The sequence below is a fragment of the Zalophus californianus genome, chromosome 17, assembly GCF_009762305.2.
Source record: "Zalophus californianus isolate mZalCal1 chromosome 17, mZalCal1.pri.v2, whole genome shotgun sequence".
NCBI lineage: Eukaryota > Metazoa > Chordata > Mammalia > Carnivora > Otariidae > Zalophus > Zalophus californianus.
In genome coordinates this window covers 48,233,728-48,260,639 of record NC_045611.1, presented here as the reverse complement: position 1 = coordinate 48,260,639, position 26,912 = coordinate 48,233,728, and the positions used below count along the sequence as shown (strand labels likewise).

The 26,912-nt window shown below is 63.1% G+C and overlaps 1 protein-coding gene across 7 annotated transcripts; it reads left to right on the top strand.

Annotated features, from left to right (window-relative positions):
* Positions 1-156: 156 nt before the first annotated feature.
* CIC (capicua transcriptional repressor) lies at positions 157-26,912 on the top strand. 7 transcript variants are annotated; one of them, XM_027618788.2, is made up of 22 exons: positions 983-1,082; positions 3,477-5,977; positions 6,179-6,290; positions 17,932-18,081; positions 18,165-18,399; positions 18,494-18,623; positions 18,706-18,888; positions 18,977-19,142; positions 19,963-20,165; positions 20,248-20,473; positions 20,891-20,994; positions 21,242-22,484; positions 22,571-22,758; positions 23,134-23,255; positions 23,361-23,527; positions 23,634-23,924; positions 24,024-24,346; positions 24,667-24,959; positions 25,060-25,214; positions 25,299-25,430; positions 25,703-25,834; positions 25,918-26,912. In XM_027618788.2, exons 2-22 carry the CDS (start codon positions 3,488-3,490, stop codon positions 26,283-26,285), a joined length of 7,413 nt encoding a protein of 2,470 aa, XP_027474589.2. In that variant the 5' UTR covers positions 983-1,082; positions 3,477-3,487; the 3' UTR covers positions 26,286-26,912. The 7 variants fall into 7 exon arrangements, with proteins under 7 accessions (XP_027474587.2, XP_027474589.2, XP_027474588.2 ...); XM_027618786.2 differs by lacking the exon at positions 983-1,082 and adding an exon at positions 157-296 and having other exon boundaries at positions 3,477-6,290; XM_027618787.2 differs by having other exon boundaries at positions 3,477-6,290; positions 25,063-25,214.

The following is a 26,912-nucleotide window of genomic DNA, read 5'->3' as shown; positions in this document are numbered from 1 at the left end:
TTGATTGGTCATAGTCCCGGCCACCCTACAGCCAATCAAGCGGGGGAAAGGTGACATCACTCGTTCTCCTCCCCTCCCCCCCACCCCAAACTTCCCTACTCCCGGCTACCGACAGCAACAACCACGTGGGGGAGGGGTAACAGAGTAGAACCCGGTGAGGTCATTGCACCGCCCCGGCCGCTGCTGATTGGCTGTGGGGCTTGCGGGTGGCGGTTGGCTGCTCCTCGCACCTCCCCCTCGTGCCGCTACCGCCGCCACTGAGAGGAGCCACGGCGACGCCAGAGCCGGGAATCCGGGTGAGTCGGGGCCCTAGGTCTAAGATGCTCCCGGTGTGCAGGGAGACTTACAGGAACTGCTCTGTCCGACTTTTTCTCCTCGCCCGGGTTCTTTGGTGCTCCAGCACTCTGTCACATGGGAGTTGTAGTCTGCTTTTTACTATCGACTATGGGCCGGAGACGTAAGAAGACTACCGTTCCCAGCAGGAATTGCGACTAGCCGGTCAACAAACGCTCAGGCCACGCCTTCTCAGCCTGCTTATTGGACAGCCTGTCCCTTAGCCCTTCCTTCTTGCACCTCATTGGCTACTGTCCCTCACAGAGGCTGGGTTCCGGCCTAGAGTGCAGGGCGACTGGGTACTGTATTCGTCAGTCTGCACTAAGACGGCCTGCAATTGGTCAAGGCTGATGCCCATCACTTGTTGTGGGGCAGGGCCCTAGGCAGATCAGGCGGTCGTAGGCTCAGGTTGGTGTCGGTCCCAGAGGGAGGCCGGTCTTGGACTTTGGCCCCTCCCCCTGGCGCTGCCGGGTGGGCGGGATTGGTCCTGGCGAATGTCGCTCGTCGTGGAGAGGCGGAGCCGGCCAGGCTGCGGATATCTATTGGTCTAGGACGGCGCCGGTCAGCGGGGTTGTGGCCGGTGATTGGCTGGCTGCTCCAGCTGTTGCAGGTCCATTCACCATTTTGTGTGTTGGAGTAAAAAAAAAAAGGGAGAATCGAGAGGGAGAGCCGGAGGGGGGGCGGGGAGGGACCGGACCGGACCGAGCCGGGGCCACGGCCCCCCGCCCCGAAACCCCGCCGAGCCCGAGGTGAGGGGCGGGGCCAGGGATGACACGGGCAGGGGGGATTTGGGGTGCTGGGGGCCGAGAGGGGACAGGTGGCAGGGACGGGGAGGGGGTACAGGGGGAAAAAAGGTGGGTTGAATGGTGGGAAAGGGGGGTAGAGTGGACGAAGTGGTGGGGAGAAAGAGTGACAGAAAAGGGGTGACGGAGAGGGGATGGTGGGCAGAGAATGGGTAACAGGAATGGAGGGGTTACAGGACTAGATCAGGGTGACAGGGAGAGGGAGGGGACAGAGTTGGAGGGGTGACAAGGAGAGGTGATGGAGAGAAAAGGTGACAGGTCCAGAGATGGCTGACAGGAGAGTGACTGGGAGGAAGGGGTGACAGAGAGAGATGAGGGGGACAAGGATGGGGTGGCTGAGGAGGGGGCCTAGGGCCTGTGAGGAGAGAGGCAGAGGTAGAGGTGGTGACAGGACGAGAGAGAGAGTGGCAGAGAAGCTGGTGCCAGGAGGGCTGATGGGAGCAGAGGGCACGAGACCCTGAAGAACCAGGGCCTGGGCTTCAGGAGTTACTGCTTGGATTCTGAAGGAGGTGAGGGCCCACAGGGCCTTGGGTGGGAGTTATCCAAAGTGGGGTGGACAGGAAGGGAGTAGGCCCCAGGGGAAAGAAAAAGGCTTGGCTTCTGGGGTGAAGAGGCAGGACCAGTCGGCAGGGTCCAGGGGTGCCAGGCCATATGGTTGTAGGCCCTGGGTGGGGTATGCAAAGGTTTGTGTTTGGGCAGGACTGGGGCCGGATCTCAGTCCCCAGGACGGTGGCCCAGCGGGTCAGTGGGGAGAAGGTGGTGGCAGCTGCCCAACTCCTGGGCACTTGGATGCCTGCCCCAGTGTGGGAAGCCCCGGGCCCTACAGGCTCTGCCCGCGAGGACCCCAGGACTGGCCCAGAGAAGGAGCAGCCTGGGATTGGAGGGTCCACGGGAGGAGCAGGCCCCAAGTAGGAGAACACAGGACCAGGGGTCCTGGGGGAGCTTGCAGACTGAGTCAGGGGTGTCTCTGATTGTGTTTGGGTTATGGCCCTGGGTATCCGCACCCTCCCAGAGGCCCCCTTTTGGCCTCTCAGCTTCTCTTAGTCACTTCAGAGTAAAGTTTTTTCCCTTTTCTTTTCTCAGGGCAGCTTGAAAGGGGGCGGGCAGTAATGACTGTTCAGGAAGTGGGTGAGGTTGGCCTGCTGGGCTTGCCCTGCTTTCTTTGACCTTCTCCCACTTACCCCCACCTGGAGTCGGAGGGCATATTTGGGGGCCCCAGGGGGCCGGGCCATCTCAGCCACCCTGCCAGAGGCAGCCCAGTCAGGGCGGGGGAGGCGTGCAGGCCAGAAGGGGGGCTGGGCTTGCTGGGATCACGCTGGGTGCTGTGGGGGGAGGGGCAGGCTCCCATCCAGTGGGACAGCGAAACCCTGGGGTGTAGCTCCATGTCCCACTGTGTGATGACGTGTGTGTGCCTCTGTGTGTGTTTTTGTGCGCGTGCGTGTGCTCATGCACGGCCCCGTGGCAGCACTGGGTATCAGCTCTTGCCCCAGACGTGCCCCTGCCTGCTCCCTGCCAGGATCTGGGGAGATGGCTATACCTGGCAGGCCTGGGGTGCAGAGCAAGAGTGGGCAGCCGTCCCTCAGGACTTTCAGCTGCCCACTCCTTCCCTCAATGTCTGGCCATGCCAGGCGGCCCAGAGGGGGTGGGGGTGGGGGTGGAGAGAGGCTCCCATCATAGCCCAGTCACCTCCTTTTCTGTGACTGTGTTCCTGTGCATGTGTGTGTATGAGTGTGTGTGCTCTCTGGACAGTGACAGTGCAAGGAAGCGTGCCCTCTGGATCATGTGACAGGCGGCACACTGAAATGGTTAGGAGCACAGACTCTGGAGCGGCCAGATTGCCTGGGTTCAGACCCTAGCGCTGCCATTTCGTAGCTGGATGAGTTTGAACAAAGTTGCTTGAGCTCTCTGTGCCTCAGTTTCCTCAAGTAGGGCTGTTGGTCGCACCTGCCTCTTAGGGCTGTCGTCAGGATGAAATGGGTTAATAAAATCAAGTTCGGCCCACAGTTTGGCACAAAGTGCATGCTCCACAGGCGTGAACTGTCACTGCCTTTTTGTGTCCCCTTGGGCAGTTACACTCACATGCTGTGGCCTGTGTAGAGGAAACAGATCTGTGTCAGTGGCCCCAAGGAGCCAGAGCACATAACTCGGGACATGAGTGCCAGTCTGTCTGGGTGCCGGTCAGGGGCCCCCATGAGTTGAGGACAGCCAGGAAAGAGCCTTCAGGTATTCATGGAGCTGAGGCGGTGGCCTTGGCAAGTGGGAAGTCTTGGGGGACACTGGCTATTGGGGGGAGGTTCATGAGTTGCTCCCGATGATCCCTGTCTGCCCTCCCACCTGCAGGTGGACAAAAGATGAAGCCAATGAAGAAGGCATGTGTCGGCCTCCCAGGTTCTGGCAGTGGTGGCAAGTCCCCACCGGCCACCCGGGCCAAGGCCCTGAGACGGCGAGGGGCTGGGGAGGGCGACAAGCCGGAGGAGGAAGACGAAATGGTGCAGCAGCAGCCGCCGCCACCTCCGGGGCCAGAAGAGGCTGAGGAGGGTGAGGAGGAGGAGTCTGAGCGGGGCCCTGGGGCTGAGGGGCTGCCCCCGGAGCTGCCCCCTGAGGACCCGGCGGCCCCAGGCCCTGCTGAGGACCCCAAGGTGGAGGGGGAGGCGAGCCGCTGGGAGCCATCACTCAGCCGTAAGACGGCCACGTTCAAGTCTCGAGCGCCCAAGAAGAAGTATGTGGAGGAGCATGGAGCTGGCAGCGGTAGCAGTGGGCCGGCCGGGGCCCCTGAAGAGCGGGCACGGACCCCTGAGGAGGCCGGCGCCCTGGGTGTCCCTCCACGGCCACCCACCTCCACCCGTTCCTCTTCCACTGACACAGCCAGTGAGCACTCAGCCGACCTGGAGGATGAGGCAGCCGAAGCTTGTGGGCCGGGCCCCTGGCCCCCAAGTGGCACCAGCGGCGGATATGACCTGCGGCAGCTGAGGTCCCAGCGGGTGCTGGCTCGGCGGGGAGACGGCCTCTTCCTGCCGGCCGTGGTGCGCCAGGTGCGCCGAAGCCAGGACCTGGGGGTACAGTTCCCCGGGGACCGGGCCCTGACGTTCTACGAGGGGGCACCCGGCGGCGGTGTTGATGTGGTTTTGGATGCCACGCCACCGCCGGGTGCCCTGGCGGTGGGCACAGCTGTCTGTACCTGCGTGGAGCCCGGCGTGGCTGCCTACCGTGAGGGTGTGGTGGTGGAGGTGGCCACCAAGCCCGCTGCCTACAAGGTCCGCCTGAGTCCCGGCCCCAACTCGCAGCCGGGCCTGCCGGCCGCCCCACCACAGCCCCCACAGCTGCCACACCGTGAGCCCGAGGAGGCCGTGTGGGTGGCCCGCTCTAGCTTGCGCCTGCTGCGGCCCCCCTGGGAACCTGAGGCGCTGCCAAGGAAGCCCCCTGTGGGCCCCGAAGAGGAGCAGGCTGAGCCAGGGGGTGTCCTGCCCCCCTGCCCTACTGCCCTGGACCCCAAGCAGCCTGAGGATGCGGAGGTGTCGAAGATCAGCTTTGGTGGCAACCTGGGGACTTGTGAGGAGGGCGAGGAGAAGCACCCGCCAGCCCTGGGCACCCCGGCCCTGCTCCCACTGCCCCCGCCCCAGCTCCTGTCTCCCCCGCCCAAGTCCCCAGCTTTCGCGGGCCCCGGCCGCCCTGGCGAGCAGCCGTCGCCGTGCCAGGAGGGGAGTCAGGCTGGCAGCCGGAGCAGCAGCGTGGCCTCTCTGGAGAAGGGGGCTGCGCCAGCCGCCCGGGCCCGCACGCCACTGACAGCCGCCCAGCAGAAGTATAAGAAGGGGGACGTGGTCTGCACGCCCAACGGAATCCGCAAGAAATTCAATGGCAAGCAGTGGCGCCGGCTGTGCTCCCGAGACGGCTGCATGAAGGAGTCGCAGCGGCGGGGCTACTGCTCGCGCCACCTGTCCATGCGAACCAAGGAGATGGAGGGCCTGGCGGACAGTGGCCCTGGTGGGGCCGGGCGGCCGGCGGGCGTGGCGGCGCGTGAGGGCAGCACCGAGTTTGACTGGGGTGACGAAACATCGCGGGACAGTGAGGCCAGCAGCGTGGCGGCCCGCGGGGACTCGCGCCCACGCCTGGTGGCTCCTGCTGACCTGTCGCGCTTTGAGTTCGATGAGTGTGAGGCGGCCGTGATGCTGGTGTCGTTGGGCAGCTCTCGCTCTGGCACGCCCTCCTTCTCTCCCGTGTCCACGCAGTCGCCCTTCTCACCGGCCCCATCGCCCTCCCCCTCGCCGCTCTTTGGCTTCCGCCCCGCCAACTTCAGCCCCATCAACGCCTCACCAGTCATCCAACGCACTGCCGTTCGCAGCCGCCACCTGAGCGCCAGCACCCCGAAGGGGGGCGTGCTGACACCACCGGACCTGGGCCCCCACCCACCGCCGCCTGCCCCCAGAGAGCGCCACTCTTCTGGCATCCTACCCACCTTCCAGACCAACCTGACCTTCACCGTGCCCATCAGCCCCGGGCGGAGGAAGACAGAGCTGCTGCCCCACCCAGGGGCCTTGGGGGCGCCCGGTGCGGGCGGCGGAGGAGCCACCCCGGACTTCCCCAAGAGCGACAGCCTAGACTCCGGTGTGGACTCGGTGTCCCACACGCCTACACCCTCCACACCGGCTGGCTTCCGGGCTGTGTCACCCGCCGTGCCCTTCTCCCGCTCCCGCCAGCCCTCGCCATTGCTGCTGTTGCCCCCGCCTGCTGGCCTGACCTCGGACCCTGGGCCCTCCGTGCGCAGGGTTCCTGCTGTGCAGCGGGACTCACCCGTCATTGTTCGCAACCCCGACGTGCCGCTGCCCTCCAAATTCCCTGGGGAGGTGAGCACTGCTGGCGAGGCGCGGGCAGCGGGACCTGGGCGGGGCTGCCGAGAGACCCCAGTGCCCCCTGGGGTGGCCAGTGGGAAGCCTGGCCTGCCCCCACCTCTGCCAGCCCCCGTGCCCATCACCGTGCCTCCAGCCGCGCCGACTGCCGTGGCCCAGCCGATGCCCACCTTCGGCCTGGCTTCTTCACCCTTCCAGCCGGTGGCCTTCCACCCCTCACCTGCTGCCCTATTGCCCGTCCTGGTGCCCAGCAGCTACACCAGCCATCCTGCCCCCAAAAAGGAAGTCATCATGGGCCGACCTGGGACAGGTAAGAGACGGTGGAATGGCTGGGTGAGGGCTCATGTGGGACGGGGCCACTTGCAAACTGGCTCTCGAGAGAGGTGAAGCTCCCCACCTTGGGAGGGGCTCAAGGGGAGATTAGCCTCCCCTCTGCATAGATGTTTCAGCGGGAATTCACATGCCAGGCAAGGGACTGGACTTGGAAGGCTGAGTGCAGTGTTTCCAGAGACCTCCTGTTGGGAATGCACTCTCAAGCGCTCTGTCAGTCAGCAGACCTTTCCTGAGCTTCGGGAGCCAGGCCCCCACCATCCTGATGGGGTAACAGAGGAACAGAGTTGATAATTGTGATGACAGCTGCCGTGTTTGGAGGGCCGGTGGGGGCATCACCATGATAATAAGCATCGTGTGCGTTACCTCGCGGAACCCTGAGACACACCCCGTACTGTACCCAGGGCCTGTTCTCAGCCCTTTGGAAATATCCGCTCATTTCGTCTCCATGAACCTAACAGGCAGGGGCTAGGATTATGCTCATTTAAAGGCGACTGAGGCCAGGTTAGTAACTTGCCCTGGATCCCACGGCTAGTAAATCCTGGAGCCAGCCTGCAAAGCCAGGCAGGCTGGCTCGTCCCCGCTGGGCCACAGTGCCGGGTCGCAGATGGGAAGATGGAGGCTCCAACGGCGCCTTCTGCCTCGGGGTGGCAGGATCGGGACTGGAGCGCTCACCTCACGCCTGTGCCCAGTAAATACCACAGGTGCAGTCAGTGCCGTGGAGGGGAGCTGGGGGTGTGCTGGGCAGGCCTCCAGGTGTGAAATCCAGTCTGGCTGCCCTCAGGAAAGGGCGTGTAAGCCAAGAGTTGAAGGATGAGTTGGAACCAGCAACCTTGGGCTGGAAGAGCCTCCTAGGAGGCCAGAAGGAGCACAGCTGAGGGAAGCTGTTATGTCCAGAGGGCTGAGGCCGGAGGCCGGGAGAGCCAGAGGCCAGGCCAGGTTGGGCCTTGTCAGAGCAACTGTCAGGGAGGGCGACCAGTCACCAGCTCCTTCCCTAGCACCTTTTTCTTCTTCATTTATTAATCCACTGTTGACTGAGTACCCTGACTCTTTGCTAGTTGGTGCTGAGGACACAGCCCTACCCTCACAGGGCTCACAGTCCTGGGATAGACAGATCTGTCCCCAGACAGTGAGCATCCGGAGCAGTCCGGGCTGGGATGGGGGAAGCCCAGGAGGCGGGGGGGTAGGGGGGAGTCAGGGAGGGCTTCTTGGAGCAGGGGCCAGGGTCTCTAAAGTGAGATGTGCAGGGTGTGCAGAAGCGGGCCTGGGTAGGCTGGCAGGAGGGCCATCAGGTGGAGGGAAGAGCTTGGGCAAAGGCCTCGAGGCCAAAGTAGGTAGTTGAAGGAAGTGGAATCTGCAAAATCAAGGGCTCTAGATGATGGGCGAGTGTGGGAATGTGCGGCTGTATTGATGAGCAAGGGTTAGATCCCTGAGGGCCCTCAGGAGACTTGGGAACTTTATCTTGAGGGCATTAGGGAGCCATGGAAGGCTTTGAGCTGATCTGACCCACACTTGTACTGTGGAGGGTGAGTTGCTGTGCCTGAGACCAGAGAGAGGGAGACCAGGGAGGAAGGAGACCGGATCTCAGGAGGTGGGGATCTGGGTGGGAGCTGGGACTGGGGCAGAGACTGTGGCAGGAGGGAGCCCAGGCCCTGACCTTACGGAGCTCCAGCCCAGATCCAGGACACAGGGACACAGGGGCTGTGCTTGCCTCTCAGACTTAGATGCTGAGGTTGTGAGTTGTGTTTTTTGCCGGGCCCCCAGCATCTTTTACATTTGTTAGTATAGTTGATAGAAGCAAAATTCCACAGAGAGGGGCACAGCAGGGATTTCTGTCCTTAGCCAGATGAAGAAAGTGAAGCAGAAGGACTCCATCGAGAACTGTCCTCCTCTGCCCCCACCCCACATGCCTACAGCCCCCGACATTGCCTTCATAGCATTATGTCACGTGACCGTCGCTGCTGGCGCTTGGAGGAGGATGGCACCAATGCGGGTGACCCGAGGCCTACCAGGGCTGACCCAACAGGGGTACCTGCCACCATTTTCCTGATGAGGAAAAGCGACAGAAGAAGAGTCCTGATTGAGGTCACCCAGCCAGGGAGGGTCAGGACTGGGCCTTGAACCAGGTCTCCCAATCTCCAGATCCTGGGTCTCTCACTGCCGGAAGCTACAGCAGTCCTAATTTCTGGAGCACCGCCCGTGTGTGTGCGCGGTACACGGCTCTGTAAGCGCCGCCTGAGCGTTTACTCACCGAATCCTCACAACACCCCAGGAGGCCAGCACCATTAGGATTTCCAGTGTTCAGAGGGGGAAACCGCACCCCAAGAGGTTAAGTGACTTGCCCAAAGTCACCCAGCTAGGAAGAGGGAGAGCCAGGATTTGAACCCAGGCTGTCTAGCTCCAGAGCCCAGGCCCTTAAGTACTCTCGATAACGACGGTAACAGTAATAGTAACCCGTCTTTTGTTAAGCATTTACCACGTGCCCAGCCCCAGGTGTGGGGCCATCTCATGGAATCCACCTGATGCTATGCAGTAGGGATTATCAGCTCCGGTTTGGGGGGGGTGGGGGGGTGGGGCCTGAGGTTCAGGGAAGGGAGGCTGCAGGCTGTCTGGTCGTCAGAACTTGTCCGGTGCCTGTCCTGGCGGTTCTGAGCAGCGCCTCCCTAACAACACCCATGCTGAGGTATCCCGGCTGCCCTCAGATTCCCAGCCAGCAGGTCCTTTTGTTCTTCTCCCAGAGGCCTCCCCAAGCCCTTGGGAGGCAGGCACCCTGGGGCCCTCTGCCTCTGAGGCCCAGGTAGGGCAGATCCTGCCCAGTGGCATAGTGAGGCCGTGGTCTTGTCCCTTTCTGCCCGCTCATGCCAAGGCCTGACCCTCACTCAGGGCAGCAGGTGTGAGGGGGCGGCCTGGGACAGCTCGTCTGCTCCTGCCCCCCGCCAGGCATTTGCTTCCGCTGGGGGACGTGCTGGGGCAGGCGGCCGGCATTCTCCACATTCTGTGCATGGCCGGGCCAGCCAGCTGCCACTGCCACCTCCCTCTGACTCTTCCCGCCTGCTCCCCAGGAGAGGAAGCTGCCCCAGGGCCTGCAGCCCCAGCCCAGGAGGCCAGATGTCTCAGCCCCATTCCTGGCACGGCCTCCTTTCCAGCTCCCAGCTTCCGCCTGGCTTCCCTGTACTGACAGGCAGTGCCCCCTCTCCGCGGCCTCGGTCTGCCTGCCTTTGAGCCCCTGTGTCTCTCTCTGTTTCTCCCTTGGGTCCCTGCATCTGTCTGTCTAGGTCTCTATTTCTGGGCCTGAGTCTCTCTCTCTGGACTTTTGTCTCTCTCTCTCTCTCTGTCTGCCTCTCTATATCTTTCTTGGTTTGTCCCTCCCTAGACATCAGTCCTTGCCTAAGCTTTCATCCCACCTCTCTTCTGTTTTGGCCCCCTATCTTGGGATCCTGTGTCTCTGGGCCTTCCCTGGCCCTCCTCCCCCTCCTCAGACAGACTTGCTGCCCGCCTCCTAGCCCCTCACCTCCACCCTGTGCACATCAGGTGCTCCATCCCTTTGAATCAGTGGACAGTTGCTAAGCACTAGGTCCCTCAGTCCCCTTCTTGGGGAGTGGTGGGAGGTTGTACAGGCCTGGGAGCCCCTTGTTCCTTGACAAATTAACTGCCCACCACTGTCCCTGAAACGTGCTGAGAGGTGTCAGAAGCCATCTACATCCAAGCACCTGTTCCCAAGTCAGGCAGGAAGGCGGGGGCTGCATGGGCAAAGCTAGGAGATCCGGCTGTAGGGGAACAACAGGAAGGCAGCTCCTGTGCCCACCCACCTGCTAGAGGGCATGACCCAGATCACCCCAACTACCCCCTCAGTGCCTTGCAGGAGACACGTTTGGTGCCAGCTCCATGTAATGGAGTCCCACATGTAGTAGGACTTCAGAGACCGTGCTTGGCCAGGTGGGGAAAATAAGGCCCAAAGAGGGGCCTAGGTTCTCCTCACTCCCCAAATCCAGATTCTGCCCACCAGAGTTCCTGTTTTGTCTCAAACGGTGAACCCCTTCTCTCCCGCCAGAAGTCCCTCCTCATCTCTCCCAGGCCCAGGCTGAGCGGCCCTGGGGGAAGTGGGTGGGCAAGGCAGACCTGGAAGCAGGCACAGGCAAGGATGAGCAGAGGGAGGTACAGAGTCTGGGGAAGCCAGAGGACAGAGACAACTCTGGCTCGATGCAGGGTGATGAGGGAGGTACAGGTATGCTGCTCAGTGGAAGTGACATTTGAACTGAAGCATGAGGAATGAGTGGATTTCGGGAGAGTGAAAGAAAGGGGTGTTCCTGGCCAAGGCAGCCACAGCAACAAAGGCCAGGAGGGGTCAAAGTGCATGACCTCTCAGTGGCTTAGTGGAAGCTGGAGCTGATACTAGAGCCCAGGATTGGCAGAAGCGTGCCAAGGAGCAGTTCTAGCCAAGCCAGCTTGAATGCCGGTGGGTGAAGAGGCAAAAGTTTAGAGCAGGAGAGGGAAAAGGTTAGATTTGGATGTCAGAGATCTCTGGAGACTCTCCTGGAGAGGGAGGAGGCCTAGGCTGGGAAGAAGAGGATGACCTGCCCAGGAGAGAAAAGAGAAGGGCCGTTTTTGAGGTAGCGGGAGTCAGTCTTAAGGACTTCGCAGAAGAGACCCCAGCACCAGGAGCTGCAAGGGGTCAGGCTGCCTCCTGGCGGCGGCGGCGGCGCGGCGGCGTCCGGCGGGCGCATGCGCGAGGCGGTGCGGGGGGGGGGGGGGGGGGGTGGTTGCGGCGGCCCGGAGCCCCCGGCGCCCGGGCATTAATGGCTCCATTAGTGGCCGGGAGGGAGGCGCATTAGCGGCGGCGACGGCGTCTGGCTCCCATTACCACCGGCGGCAGCGGCTGCACCGCAGGCGGCTGGACCCTAGCCCGCCGCGCCGCCTCCTCCGCCCGCACCCCGTCCCCTGTTCCCGCTCCCCACGGGGGCCTGGGCCAGGGAACCCCCGTCTCCCTGTTTCCGCAGAAAAGCTGATTGTGAGGCCAGGCAGACCTGGGTTCAAATCCCGACCCTGCCACCTCTTGATTGCAAGAGCCTGTCCCCCTCTGAACCTTTTTCTTGCGAAGCAGCCGGGGAAACAGGGTGCACCCGGGGCTTTGCAGATCCGGACCGGTACCCTGAGGGCCGCGCCCAGCCCCGGTCCGTACCGAGGGGCGCGGATTCCCGCGCCCCAGGGGTAGGCCCTGAGCGTCGGGCCTCCGTCTTTCCCATTGGCCGCCTACGCGCCTCCCGGCGCTGATTGGCCGAGACCACCCCCCCCACGCCGTTGCGCCATTAACCCTTAAGTGGCCGCGCCCTCGGGCTGGGTGGGGGGGCCCCCCCGCAGACAGCTCGGGTGCCAGCTGGCCCGTGCCCCGCCGCGGCCCGCGTGGGTGTCAGGCCGGCCGGGCGCCCGCCCGCCCTCCCAGCACAAAGCGGCTTTGTGGGGCCCGCCGGGGGCTGGCTGGGGGCCAGGCGGCGAGTGGAAAATCTCGTGAGCGCGGGGAGGGTTGGAGAACGCAGGGCGGCGCCCCCTCCTCCGCCCGGGTGGGGGCGCCTCCCTCACTCCGCGCCGACCAGCCCTCTCAAGCTCGGGTGCCTGTACATTCCCCCACCCCACCCCCGTCCCTTTCCACCCCCAAACCCACATTCCCCCTCCTCCGTCCTATCCCGTCCGTCTCCCAATCCCTGGGGACCCTCCCCCACACCTCTCGGCTGCCTCTTTGCCTCCTAGTCCCCCTGCCTACCCCAGCCCCACTCACACTGACTCACCCCGGCGCTATTTTTAGGCCCCCATCCCTCCCGAGCCTCACAGCCCAATCCTGGGCTCGTTCCCCAGGCAACCCTGGCCGTCGCCGACGCCGCCCGGGGTGGGTGGGTGTGTATGTGGAGAGCGGGTGAGGGGAGCTGGGGACACCGGGGTGGTGAGCCAAGGCGGGGACCCGGGCCTGTAGAGCTGGGTGGGGAGCCGCGGGCGACAGGGGCGCGGTGCCTCTTGGGCTCAATAAATGGGCCCGTGAGTTCAGAGTGTGTCTGCCTGTCCCTCAGTCTGTCAGCATCCCTGGCTGTACGCCCCAGGCCTCTGGGCAGGCCTCAGCCTGTGCCACCCTGGGTGGCAGTTGGTGTCTCTGTCTGGGCTCCCTGTCCCCGGGCTGGGGGTGGGGTAGTGCTTCCGGCGATGTTTGGCGCCAGACCTTTTGGGGAATTGGTGATGGGGTGGTGCAGGGGGTGGCTGCACCATAGTTCCGTCAGGTACCTGCCTTGAGTGAAAGATGGTGTTGCACCACCTCTCAGATGGGACTGGGGCCCCGGCTTGGGAAACCCCCTCAGCCTTTTCCAATTAGGGAGGCCCCAGTTAGGGTTGAGGATGGCTGGAGAGATGGAGCTGTCTGGGGTTAGGACCTGCTCCCTCTTCTCCACTTCTAATCACCCCCACCCAGGGTTGCTCCACTCTGAACAATGGAAGCTAAGTATAGGGCTGGCCCAGTGCCCAGGGCAGGGGGGCCCTTCCCACCCGGATTCCGGCCCCTCCCTGCCAGGCTGGGTCCCCACTTGGCTGTACCCTACCCTGTAAGGGGCCTCTTCCCATCCCTCCTATGTGGGCACTGTGTCTTCTACCAGATGTGCAACCCTCCCAGATGTGTGGGGCCCTCTTTCCCTGCTGTGCCAGGCCTAGCTCTTTTTCTCACCCCACAGAAGTGGGGGAGCTGGGGGCAATGTTGCTCCGAGCTCTGTCCTGGGCTGCATTGTAGTAGGGAAGGGGTTAACTTGCCAGTAGGTGACTCACCGGTGGGGAGAGGAGGGGGCAGTGGTGGGGAGATAGCGGGCCACATTGATTTCAGCCTTGATTTCTGCCTCACATTGCAGTCCCTGGGGCAGTGAGGTAATGGAGGGTCTGAGTCTGGGGCTGCATAGGGAGGAGGGGGCAGTCACCTAATAGTCCCTCCAGTGGCCCCCTCCAGGCTCACAGCCAAGTGTCTGGCCCTGCACTCTCTGGAGGTCAGAGGGCTATGGACCGTCCCTTCCCCTCTGGGCCCAGATTACAGGTTTCTGTCCCCTTTCCATGCCTTCGGCTCTGTCAGTGGATGGAATAGGCTGGGAAAGGGATTTGTTTGTGCTTGTCACTGACTCCACCTGTGTAGGAGCCCACTCTTTGTCCATCTGGGCTTGTGCAACCTTTAAAACCTGCCCGGGGTGTGACCCCAGGCCTCTGCCTCTACTGGATATGACCCCAGGGCCCATCTTGGGTGATCCAAGGCCTCTGCCTCTCTCCCTGGTGGGCCCCAGACCTTTGCATGTGTCTCTGTGTGTGCTCTCTGGCCTTTCTGTAGTTCTTTCTGTATCACTGTCTGACCATATTCCTGGACGTCTGGGAGTGTCTGCCTGGGTCCACCCCGAGGTTAAATTTTCAGTAGTGGAAAGAGCAGCTGAGTTGGAGCACTGGGGTGTTACGTTCTGGAGGCATGATCTTGCACAATTTATTCAGTTTCTCTGAGTCTCATTTTCTCATCTGAACAATGGGCATAATAAAGTGTACCTCCCTGAGTGGCTGTGAGGATTCAGTGAGCAGTATAATACATATAAGCTCCCAGCACGCTGAAGCCTGTGTTTGTTTCCTTTCTGCCTCCTGGCCCCTTTCTGGAAGGGGTGGCTCCCAGCCTAGAGTGGTAGGGCCAGCCCACAGTGGTGCTCTGTGCCCCCCCCGCCCCCCACCGCATTATACTGTGAGGTAGGGGGTCCCAGGTGGCTGCTAAGTGTCAGGCCAGTGAATGGCCATGGCGCTCTGTATTCCTGGGGGGCCAGGGTACTGAAGTAGTGCTCACTGGGGTAAGCTTATATAGTGTGCGGGGGTCAGTACAATGGCATCTGTAAGAGTTAGCCTGTGTTGGGGATGGGAGGTGCCAGGAAGGCCCCATGAGAGTGTGTGAAGATGGAAGAGTGTGTGTGGTTGTGTGGGAGGGATGTGGGTGTGTGTGTGTGTGTGTGTGTGTGTGTGTGTGTGATGGACAAGCAGCGGTTGTGATGAGATGTGTGAGATAATGCTGCCTGTTTGATATGTTGTTTGTATGATGATTCATGTGGGCTGGCAATGAGATTATGTGTTGGTGAAGCATGTATGACAAGGCGTGCATGAAATGGGTGATGTGGAGGATGGGTGAGAACGAGTGTGTATGATGATGGGTGGGGAGTGATGGACCAGGAGTGTGGGAGGTAGTACATGCATGTGAGCAGGTGTTCAAGGTGTGTGACTTCGTGTGTGACAGTGTGAGTGTAAGGCCAAAGGGTGCATGTGACCGTGGGGTGTGTATGAAATAATGGGTGTGGCAGGAAAAGTCTGTCTGTGAGAAGGGTGTGTGTGTGTGTGTGTGTGTGTGTGTGTGTGTGTGTGTGTGAGTGTGTGTGGTGGGGGAAGAGTCGGCTGGCGTTAGCGTTGGTGAGGGCTCGGGGTGGCTCGCGTAGCCCTACCGCGCAGTTCGTCTGCCCTGCGGAGCCGTGCGCGCTCAGGCGGGCGTGAGGGAGGTGGGCCAAGCCGCGCGTGAGCGTGTTCCTCGCGTGGACTGGACACACGTAGCACCACACACAACCCCGGGGCCTCCGCAGCGCGGTGCCGCGAACCGCCCCTCTGGCTCGCTGCCTTTACTGCAGTGCGCCCTCCCTGCCACCCTCCTCCCGCGGTCCCGCCCCGGGCCGGCTTGGGGCCAACCGGAGCCCGCCCCGCCCTTCCCCTATTTGCATATGACTGACGTTCCCCCGGGGCGGCCAATGGGGGCGGGCGCGGCGGGGCCTGACCCGCGCGCGGCGGCGGCAGCCAATGGACTCACGCGCGGGGGGCCGGGCTTGCGCGGAAGGCCGCGGGGGAAGCGGGGAAGGGGCGGGGGGAGGTGCGGCGGGGGGAGGGGAGCGCGTAGTAGTGGCGGGGCGGGGAGGCGGCGGTGGCTCTGCGCGGGGCTCGCTCGGAGCGCACGGACGCACGCACGCTGGTCCGTCTGCCCGCCCGGAGCCGAAGGTCGACCCGGCGCTGAGCCGCGGGCCCGGAGCCCGGAAAGGCGGGGCGGCGGCACCGGCAGCCGGGGCGCGCGGGGCCAGAGCCGTTACCCGCCGGAGCTGCGAGGGAGGGAGGGAGCGAGCCAGCGAGAGGAGAAGGGAGGGGGCCGCCCCCGCGCACGCGCGCCGCGCCCCGCCCCGCCTGCCCCGCCCGCCAGGCACCGCGCGGGAGGAGGGAGAGGGAGAGGGAGGGGGCGGCGCCGATGGCCCCTGTGCCGCGCGCCCCGTGACGGCCCCCGCGCGCGCCGGGGGGCGGGGCGGGGCCGGCGCGCTCTGACCTCCCCCGCCCCCCGGGCGGCGGGAGGCAGGCGGCGCTGTGCGCAGGCGCGCCCGGCAGAGACCCCCCCGAGTGGGGCGGCCGGTGGGGGGCGGCGGGGGGGGGCATGCGGCGACGGCCTCCAGCTCCCCCCGGGCCCGAGCGGCGACGGCCGAGGAGCCGGCGGCGGGCGGAGTGGCGGCGGCCGCTGAGGAGGCGCGAGCCCCGGCCGGGCCCCCCCGCGCCGGACCATGTACTCAGCCCACAGGCCCCTGGTGCCCGCGTCCGGCGCGGCCTCCCGTGGCCTCGGCATGTTCGGTCAGTAGTGCCTGGGCCCTGCGACTGCAGGGGTCAAGGTGTCGGGGTGCTAAGTGCGGCGTAATGGTGTTAGGGGTATAGTACGAGAGTGATAGAGGCGGAGTACAGAGGTGACGGGAAAGTTACAGAGCTCAGCTGGGCCAAGCGGTTAGTGACGGCAGGTGGGAGTGTAGCGGGAGTGATGGGAGAGAGGCGAGGGGAGTAGCTGGGGACAGCTGTGGTGTTTGGGTGATGGGGTGGCACGGTCCGTTGTCATTGGAGGTGAGGTGTGCAGAGTAACTGGCTTGGGAGCATGGATTAGGATAGGGGCAGCGTGAGACCTGCTGGCTTTAGGTGTGGAAGAGAGGGGGAAGGGAGTGTGATCGAGTAGTGGGGCTAAGAACAGGGCTTGAGAAGTGAGCGAGGCGCTGCTTGCTTAGAACAGAGTGATGGGCTGGAGTGTATGTGGTGTGCTGGGCAGAGACGGAGGGGCCCAAGAACCTGGATGGGAGTGCACTGAGGAGGACTTGAGGAGGGGCAGGACCAAAGGACTCTTCCCCCATTGTCTGCTGGTCCCCTTCTTCCCCACCCAGCAGATGAGGAGGCCCGATGGGAAAGATCTTGGTGAAGAGAGGGACCGGTCTAGATCCTTGGGGTTGGAGGGCCGAGCAGGCTTTTGCGGTCCCCAGTGTCCCAGGGATCGGGGACAGGGTCCTCAGAGCATCTTGAGACCCCCTCTGGTGCTGGCTTCCTTATTTCTGTTCTGTTGACTTGATGTCTACTTTTTCTTTTGTCAGCCCCTTGCAGAATTAGGTCTCGAGGCCAATGTCTCCTATAGAGCTTTCTTAGTCCAGGCTTTTGAGGGCATAGAGGGGTCACCCCAGGTCAGATTGATCTGGATCAGGGGGAGGCTTGGAATGATGGAGACCAAGGCTAGGGCGTTTCCCTTCTCTCTTCATCGTCTTCCCTCGCAGGGGCCTCTTCAGCTGGTTCCACTTCCCCCAGGGAGCCAGCAGTGAGAGGGCAGCCCACTCCTAGGCTAGGCCTGCCCCAGGAGTCCTGCCAGGAATGGGTCCCAGCCCAGGGCTTACCCTGCTACCCCCCAGCTCCTGGGGCAGAAGGTTGGACCCCTGGGACTGGCCCCCTGGGAGGGAAGTGCCTTGCTGTGCATATTTTCAAGAAAACACCTGGCACTTTTGTCTTCCTTGGGCATAGACTTAATAACAGTTCCCTTGTTTGCCCCATTGTCTGTGCCTTTTCTTCTAAGGAGTTTACCACACCCTCCCCTTTTTGGGCAAGGGGGATGGATGCTGCACCCAGGATAAGCTCCAAGGTTGAGAGGGAGCGGGGCTGGGAGACCTCTTCGTGGGCAGTAGATTCTCTTAGGGGGTGGGGGGAGACGCTGGAGCCACCTGTGCCCAGCCCAGGAAAGGCGGGTCTGGCTCCTTGGGGTTTGTGGTACAGGGAGGGAGGCAAGGAGAAAGACTTAAGATCCCACACTCTGTGGGTAATGGAGAGGGAAGAGAAGGGGAAACCAAGCCATGGTCTCCTCAAGGGAGAGAAAGGGAGTGCGAGGTGAAGATGAGGGGCCATGTCAGATAGCAACCTGGGTGCTGGAAATGTGGCATGACTGGGGAGGGTTCCTAGCCCTGCTGAGGTCTTGGGGCCTTGGGAGTATGAGATGGCAGTCGAACATGGCCTGGTTTGTGACAGGAGCCAGTCATTCCTCTGGCCTGGTCCCTGGTGGCCGGGCTGGTGGCGGTGGGGGAGGGAATGGGGCGTGAGGCCTATTTCCCTTCCCAGCTACTGTTTTCTTTTGTATAAACCTCGAAATCTTTCAGGGAGGAGTTTTTCCTGAGTGATGTTGTACGCACAAGCCCATGAGGCTCTCGGATAGTGGAAGGGGGTGTGAAGGAGGCGTGGAGCCACCTCATCCAGGGTGGAAAAGAGCTTGAGTTGGGGGTCAAGGCCAGGGACTCCTGCTGCATAGCTTAGCTGGCTTCTTCCCACAGTGTGGACAAATGTGGAACCTCGCTCTGTTGCCGTGTTCCCCTGGCACTCCTTAGTCCCCTTTCTGGCCCCCAGCCAGCCCGACCCCTCTGTGCAGCCAAGTGAGGCCCAGCAACCTGCCAGCCACCCAGTGGCCTCCACCCAGAGCAAAGGTGAGGAGTGGGGGGGCCATGGAAGGCATGGGGATAGGGTCCGGGCAGCCCAAGAGCCCTCTGACCTGCTCCTCTGCCCCCAGAACCTGCTGAGTCCGCGGCTGTCGCTCACGAGCAGCCACCAGGTGGTACAGGGAATGCTGATCCCGGGCGGCCCCCTGGAGCCACCTGCCCTGAGAGCCCAGGGCCTGGACCACCCCACACTTTGGGGGTGGTGGAACCTGGAAAGGGTCCCCCTCCTACTGCTGAGGAGGAGGCCCCTGGCCCTCCAGGAGAGCCCCGGCTGGACAGCGAGACAGAGAGTGACCATGATGATGCGTGAGTACCATGAGGTTTGGGACTGGGCGTCGGGGGGGTGGGGGGGGTGGGGCCAGAGATGTGGCCCTCACTTTTCCTGCCACTCCCACCACAGCTTCCTGTCCATCATGTCTCCTGAGATCCAGTTGCCCCTGCCACCCGGGAAACGCCGGACACAGTCCCTCAGTGCGCTGCCAAAGGAACGAGACTCCTCTTCAGAGAAGGATGGACGCAGCCCCAACAAGGTGCCTCATCTCTACCTGTCCCTAGCTCACCCTGTGGCTGCCCAAACCTTCTCCTGGTTTTAACCGTCTCACTCTGCTGCAGCGGGAGAAGGACCATATCCGGCGGCCCATGAACGCCTTCATGATCTTCAGCAAGCGGCACCGGGCCCTGGTCCACCAGCGTCACCCCAACCAGGACAACCGGACCGTCAGCAAGATCCTGGGCGAGTGGTGGTACGCCCTGGGGCCCAAGGAGAAGCAGAAGTACCATGACCTGGCCTTCCAGGTAATGACTCTTCCTCTTGGCTCCTCCCCAGCTTCCTCTGGTGGGGTGGGTGGTAAGTGAAGGGTCCCTCCTCTCTCTCTCCTGCCAGGTGAAAGAGGCCCACTTTAAGGCTCATCCAGACTGGAAGTGGTGCAACAAGGACCGGAAGAAGTCCAGCTCAGAGGCCAAGCCCACGAGCCTGGGGCTGGCAGGCGGGCACAAGGAGACCCGGGAGCGGAGCATGTCAGAGACAGGGACTGCCGCTGCCCCTGGAGGTTGGTCGGCTCCTTGGTTGACTCGTCCTGCCCCCTCCCTCCCTGAGAGGTGCCAGCTACCCCCTTGTTTGCTCAGCCCCTGCTCCAGAAGGCTCTGTCTGTTCTCTCATTTCATTTGAGGACTTTTAGCCATAAAGGAACTGGTAGTTGTTTTGTATGAAGGAGTCAGGGAGGTCCAGACAGGTAGAGTCTCCAGGCAGTTGTCTCCTTGTCGGATGTCATTTACTGAGCTTGTAGTACATGCTGGGTACCAAGAGGGGTATAACCTCTACTTCTGAAAGCTATACCCCCATTTTCCAGATGAGGAGACTGAGACTCAGGTAAAAATCATTTGTCGGAAGTTATAGAAGACTAGTAAATGGTAGAGCCAGAGCTTAAACCCCAGCTTGGGTGGTTTCCAGAATCATAGTTGGAAGCCCCTCATTGGCTGCATATACTGACAGTGTCAGTAGGTGTGCATAGCGCCTTTCTGAGGCGCTTTTTTAGAGTGATCTGTGGGTACGGGCCTGCAATTCTCTGAAGGTGGGATTGCTTTCTCTCTGAGATAGGGGAATGGAGACTCAGGCCCATGGTTATTAGCTAGTAAGCACCACACTACCTGTTTTCAGCTTTCTATACTCAAGAAGGCCTACCTCCCGGGGAGCAATCCATTAGGAAATGCTGGGCTGGTGGCTGGTATCTCTTCTGCCAGGTAGCCCGGGAGTTTCAGACTTCCTTCTGCTTCTCCAGTACGTAGTCACATCTGTGGATGTCTTGGCCAGTCTAGGTGCCGCTAAGGGGCTTCTTGACTCTGTGACACCTCTCTCCTTACACTCTGCAGTGTCCTCGGAACTCCTGTCCGTTGCAGCCCAGACACTCTTGAGCTCGGATACCAAGGCTCCGGGGAGCGGCTCCTGTGGAACAGAGCGTCTGCATGCAGTGGGGGGACCTGGCTCAGCCCGGCCCCGAGCCTTCTCCCACAGTGGGGTCCACAGCCTGGATGGTGGGGAAGTAGATAGCCAGGCACTACAGGAACTGACTCAGGTCCGGGGGCAGGGGAGATGGGCAGGGAGGGCTGCCCCAAGGTGATGGCCCCAGCTGAACTCTCCCGGTACCTGCCCTGCAGATGGTGTCTGGCCCTGCATCCTATTCTGGTCCAAAGACTTCCACCCAGTATGGGGCTCCAGGCCCCTTCTCAGCCTCCAGTGAGGGAGGTGCCCTGGCGGCCAGTGGGCGACCCCCGCTGCTGCCCACCCGGGCCTCCCGTTCCCAGCGTGCAGCCAGTGAGGACATGACCAGTGACGAGGAACGCATGGTCATCTGTGAGGAGGAGGGAGACGATGATGTCATTGGTGAGCAGTTGCAGGGCCCAGAATCCTGCCCAGAGAGCAGTAGGCTAAGGTTTGGGGGGGTGGGTAAAGATTTGATCTAGGACTCAGGCTCTTATCGTTTTGCATGTTTGTTTAAGATTGCAGGCGTGTTCAGCTCAGGTCCTACTAAGTAAACCCAGCCCTGCCCTTGGGAAGCTTCTGGCCAGGCAGGAAACCAGGAGCACAGGGGCATGGATGGCCGGGCCATGGGGCCTAGTGTTAGGTGGTAGTACCTGCATGCTCTTAGGTTCTCCTGGGCAGGTGGTCGCACCCTAGGCTGCGATCTTGGACAACAGTTACTGCTGGCTTAGGGGGCTGAGGCCAGAGCCCGGGCTCCGTGCTGCCCCTGCCGGGCACTCCTGCACCCAGCTCTTTTGCCAATACCGTTCGCTCCCTCAGCTGACGACGGCTTTGGCGCCACTGATATTGACCTCAAGTGCAAGGAGCGGGTGACTGACAGCGAGAGCGGAGATAGCTCTGGGGAGGACCCAGAGGGCAGCAAGGTGAGAGCTGGGGTATTGGCGCTGTCTGGTGACGGTCCTGGGAAGGGGAGATAGCTGTTCTGGTGCGCATTGCCACAGAGGAAGATGAAGGCCCAAAGAGGGCAAGCTGCTCGCCCCATGGCGAATTGGGTCACAGCCTGGATGAATTGAGGCCTTTAGCTGGCCTTGCTGCCCGGCAGGACAGGGACGGGCAGGGTGTGGGTGTCCAGGCTCCCTTGATGTGGTTGCGTCTCCTCCTTCCACCTAGGGCTTTGGCCGGAAGGTGTTCTCGCCTGTGATCCGTTCCTCCTTTACCCACTGCCGCCCACCGCTGGACCCTGAGCCCCCAGGGCCCCCGGATCCACCAGCTCCAGCCTTTGGCAAAGGCTACGGGCCCACCCCATCCTCCTCCTCCTCCTCGTCCTCACCTGCCTCCTCCTCAGCCTCTGCCGCCACCTCCTTCCCCCTGGGCTCAGGGACCTTCAAGGCCCAGGAGTCAGGGCAGGGCGGCAGGGAAGGCCCACTACGGCCCCCACCTCCTGGGGCTGGGGGTCCGGTGACACCTTCCAAGGCCACCCGGTTCCTCCCAACGGATCCTGTTGCCTTCCGGCGCAAGAGACCTGAAAGTGTGGGAGGCCTGGAGCCACCGGGCCCCTCGGTCATTGCGGCACCTCCTGGCGGGGGAGGAAGTGTCCTGCAGACGCTGGTCCTGCCCCCAAATAAGGAGGAACGGGAAGGCGGCGGAACCCGCATGCCCCCGGCCCCAGCCCCATCACTGGCCTATGGGGCCCCAGCAGCCCCCCTGTCCCGCCCAGCTGCTACCATGGTCACCAACGTGGTGCGGCCTGTCAGTAGCACTCCTGTGCCCATCGCCTCTAAGCCCTTCCCCACCGCTGGCCGGGCCGAGGCATCTCCAAATGACACAGCAGGTGCCAGGACTGAGCCGGTCACAGGGTCCCGGGCACCTGGGAGCTCCCCGCTGGGCGTAAGCTTAGTGTATTCGGACAAGAAGTCAGCAGCAGCCACCTCGCCGGCCCCACATCTGGTGGCTGGGCCCCTCCTGGGCACTGTGGGGAAGGCCCCTGCCACAGTCACCAACCTGCTGGTGGGCACACCCGGTTATGGGGCCCCGGCGCCCCCTGCTGTTCAGTTCATAGCCCAGGGGGCCCCTGGCAGTGGGGCCACCACAGGCTCAGGAGCAGGTGCTGGGAGTGGCCCCAATGGGCCAGTGCCCCTGGGCATCCTGCAGCCAGGTGCCTTGGGCAAGGCTGGGGGAATCACCCAGGTGCAGTACATCCTGCCCACGCTGCCCCAGCAGCTTCAGGTGGCGCCTGCCCCAGCACCAGCCCCTGGGACCAAGGCAGCAGCTCCTGGTGGCCCCGCACCCACCACCAGCATCCGTTTCACCCTCCCACCGGGCACCTCCACCAACGGCAAGGTTCTGGCGGCCACCGCGCCCACTCCTGGCATCCCCATCCTGCAATCTGTACCCTCCGCCCCGCCCCCCAAAGGTGAGGTCTGGGTTCAGCGGCGGCGAGGGAGAGGGGCCCCAGGCCCCTTGTGGCTCTCTGGCAACTTCTCCTCTTTCCACTTGCAGCCCAATCGGTTTCTCCTGTGCAGGCCCCACCGCCGGGCGGCTCAGCCCAGCTGCTACCTGGGAAGGTCCTGGTGCCCCTGGCGGCCCCTAGCATGTCGGTGCGGGGCGGAGGGGCTGGCCAGCCACTGCCCCTGGTGAGCCCGCCGTTTTCGGTACCTGTGCAGAATGGGGCCCAGCCACCCAGCAAGGTAAGGGCATCCTGGCTCCACCTGTTTCCCGTTCCCTCCCCTCCTGGGTGTTGGTTTCTGTGCCACGGTTTCTGTCTGCCTTTTCTTTGGTCTCGTGCTTTTTTCCCTTTTTATCTGTCTTCCGGGAACCTTGTCTCTAGGATCGTGTCTTTCCGCGCGCTTCGATGTCTGTGCGCGTCTCGATTCTGCCGTCAGCATCTGCATCTTGTTCCTTTGTGTGAAACACCCTTTGCTGTTTTCTTTGTTTCTTTCTGTCTTGATTCCAAATTTTGTGTTCCTTGTCTTCGCTGAGACCCACCTTTCTAGGTCTGGGTCTGCCCCTGCTCCAGCCTGAGTCCCCAGCTCACCCCAGCCTGTGGGTGCCCTTGCCCACAGATCATCCAGCTGACTCCGGTGCCCGTGAGCACACCCAGCGGCCTGGTGCCGCCCCTCAGCCCAGCCACACTCTCTGGACCCACCTCGCAGCCTCAGAAGGTCCTGCTACCCTCCTCCACCAGGTAATGGCAGCTGAGCCCACACCTGGAGGCCAGCCCGGAGAAGGGCCTGGGGGTGGGGGGGTGGGCAGCTCACCTCACTCCTCCCCCTTCCTCTCCCTGCGGCAGAATCACCTACGTGCAGTCGGCGGGTGGGCACGCGTTGCCCCTGGGCACCAGCCCTACGTCCAGCCAGGCTGGAACAGTCACCTCGTATGGGCCCACAAGCTCGGTAGCCCTAGGCTTCACCTCGCTGGGGCCCAGCGGACCCGCCTTTGTGCAGCCCCTACTTTCAGGTGAGGGGCAGTGTGGCAGGCAGAGATGGGGACCCAGGGTGGTGCAGAGGTGGCCCAGGCCCTAATTGGGGCCCCTGCCTCTCTTCTTCTGTCTCCATCCCTGCAGGCCAAGCCCCGCTGCTGGCTCCTGGCCAGGTGGGCGTGTCACCCGTGCCCAGTCCCCAGCTGCCGCCCACCTGCACGGCCCCCGGAGGTCCCGTTATCACGGCGTTTTACCCTGGCAGCCCTGCACCCACCTCCTCAGCACCCCTGGCCCAGCCATCCCAGGCGCCCCCAGGCCTGGTCTACACTGTGGCCACTAGCACCACCCCACCTGCTGCCACCATCCTGCCCAAGGGCCCACCAGCCCCTGCCACTGCCACCCCGGCCCCCACCAGCCCTTTCCCTAATGCCACAGGTGGGTGTCGGGCCATCCCAGGGTGGGGTGAGTTGGGAGACCCAGGAGAAGGGCTCCAGACAGGCCTGGCTCAGCAAATGCTCTTCTCTCCACCGGCAGGCTCCATGACCTACAGCTTAGTGGCCCCCAAGGCCCAGCGGCCCACCCCCAAGGCCCCCCAGAAAGTGAAGGCGGCCATCGCCAGCATTCCCGTGGGTTCCTTTGAGGCAGGTGCCCCTGGGCGGTCAGGCCCTGCAGCCCGGCAGCCCTTGGAGCCTGGCCCAGCCCGGGAGCCCCCTACCCCCGAATCTGAGCTCGAGGGGCAGCCTACGACACCGGCCCCTCCACCACCCCCAGAGACCTGGCCTCCCACAGCCCGGAGCAGCCCCCCGCCGCCCCCACCTGCTGAGGAGCGAACAAGCACCAAGGGCCCTGAGGGCATGGTGAGTGCACAGCAGGCCCAGGGCCTCCTGTTGCTGCCTGGCTCTGTGCGTCAGTCCGCCGTGTGCCTTTCTGCTCCATCCCTCTTTCCCGCACATCTGTCTGACCTGTATCCTTGTTTGTGGGGCTGGGGCGGGGGGGTGGGGGGGGTGGGGGTGGGGGGGGGAGGAGGCTCTTCTGTTCCTCTTGCTTGTCCGTATGACCGGGTCTTTTTCAAAACTCTACACCTGGGGCAGTCAGCTTCTGTCTCTTTGCTGTTCTGGCTTTTGCACCAGTGAGTCTGAACCCAGTGTCCTCCGTCTCTCTGCCATCCCTACCCCAGGCCAGCAAATTCCCCGGCTCGTCTTCAGACTGGCGAGTCCCAGGGCTGGGTCTGGAGAGCCGCGGGGAGCCTCCCACCCCTCCCAGCCCAGCGCCAGCTCCAGCCCCAGCCCCTGGCGGCGGCGGCGGCGGTGGCGGTGGCGGCGGCGGCGGCGGCGGCGGCGGCGGCAGCAGTGAGGGCAGCAGTGGGAGGGCAGCTGGGGACACCCCCGAGCGCAAGGAGGCCGCTGGTGCCGGCAAGAAGGTGAAGGTGCGGCCCCCGCCCCTGAAGAAGACCTTTGACTCTGTGGACAAGTGAGCACGGGCTGGGGTCTGCGGCAGCATGTGCGGGGCTGGCAGGAGAGGGGGGCAGCTCCAGTCTGGGACGGGGGAGGTGACCCTGCCGGCTCTCCAGCAGGGTCCTGTCGGAGGTGGACTTCGAAGAGCGCTTTGCTGAGCTGCCTGAGTTCCGGCCTGAGGAGGTGCTGCCCTCGCCGACCCTGCAGTCTCTGGCCACGTCGCCCCGGGCCATCCTGGGCTCCTACCGCAAGAAGAGGAAGAACTCCACCGGTAGGCGAGTGTGGGGCACCCGGGGAAGGCGGGGGACAGACTGGGGCCGCCACTGCTGAGCCTGCTTGCTTCCCGTTGGACCAGACCTGGACTCAGCCCCCGAGGACCCCACCTCGCCCAAGCGCAAGATGAGGAGACGCTCCAGTTGCAGCTCCGAGCCCAACACCCCTAAGAGTGCCAAGTGCGAGGGGGACATCTTCACCTTTGACCGCACAGGTGCCGGCGCCGAGGCAGGCGGAGCTGTGGGGACCCGGGACCTGCAAGAAGGGTGGGGTCTAGGGAGTGGGGTTACAGATGAGAGGTGGGATGGCAGGTCAGGGATGGGGGGGTGGGGCCTGGAGCCTGATAGGGTCCGGAGGCGGGTGCTGTCTTTGGAACTCTGCTGTGGAATAGAATTCGGTGAGGGCTGGGAAGACGCTTTAGGCGGGGGGTGGAGGCAGGCTGCTGCAGGCCCCTTGACCAGACCATGCCGCCTGCGCTGCTCCCAGGTACGGAAGCCGAGGATGTGCTCGGGGAACTGGAGTACGAGAAGGTGCCATACTCCTCACTGCGGCGCACCCTGGACCAGCGCCGTGCCCTGGTCATGCAGCTCTTCCAGGACCATGGCTTCTTCCCATCAGGTGAGCCTAGCTCAGCGTCTTGGGTAGGCACTTGGAGAGGACCTGCCTGCTCCTCTCACCCTCCTCTCATCCTCTGTCCCCAGCCCAGGCCACGGCAGCCTTCCAGGCCCGCTACGCAGACATTTTCCCCTCCAAGGTCTGTCTGCAGTTGAAGATCCGCGAGGTGCGCCAGAAGATCATGCAGGCGGCCACTCCCACGGAGCAGCCCCCTGGAGCCGAGGCCCCCCTCCCCGGACCGCCCCCCACTGGCACTGCTGCTGCCCCTGTCCCCACTCCCAGCCCTGCTGGGGGCCCTGACCCCACCTCACCTGGCTCGGACTCTGGCACAGCTCCGGCTGCCCCGCCACTGCCCCCACCTCCAGAGCCGGGTCCCGGACAGCCTGGCTGGGAGGGGCCCCCGCAGCCCTCCCCCCCACCCCCCGGCCCCTCCCCAGCTGCCACAGGCAGGTGAGGGGTCCGAGAAGATCCCAGGACCCACAGTACCCCCCTCAGGACACGGACAGTATGTAGGTGGCAGGAAGGGGGGGGCAGGATGGTTACGTCCTCCCCACTAAAGCCATTTCGTCCTTTCTAGTTTGGGGCGGAATGAGGCCTGCTCCTCCTGTCTATCCCCCCTCCCCCCACAGCTTTCTCCCTGTGATGGGGGGCAGCTGAGGGGAAGCAGGGGCACAGTCTCCCTCCACCGAGCCCCTGTATATAACCTGGAGTGTGTTACCTTCAGACCTTTTCACTTGTACTTTATGCAAAATGGCTCATGTGAGGGCTACAAGCTGGAGGGTAGTGCGGGCCTTGGGCCACAGGGAGGTGCCTGTGGAGTAGGGGGGAGTTCATGCACCCCTTTTTTCCCCAGAGGGGCTGGACTCAGGTTAGTTTGGGGTGGGGGCTCCTGCACTTTGCCACAGGCATGGGGAGGGTTCTCTCCCCACCCCCTCTGCCCTCCCAACTTGGGTTGTACTTTCTAAGAAGGTGATTCCCCCTACCCTTGTCCCCGTCCCCAGAACAAAACATGTTGATCATGTGCAATATTTCTTACTGTGCCGAGAAGCTGAAATGACCGAAATTAAAGCTGTTTAACACA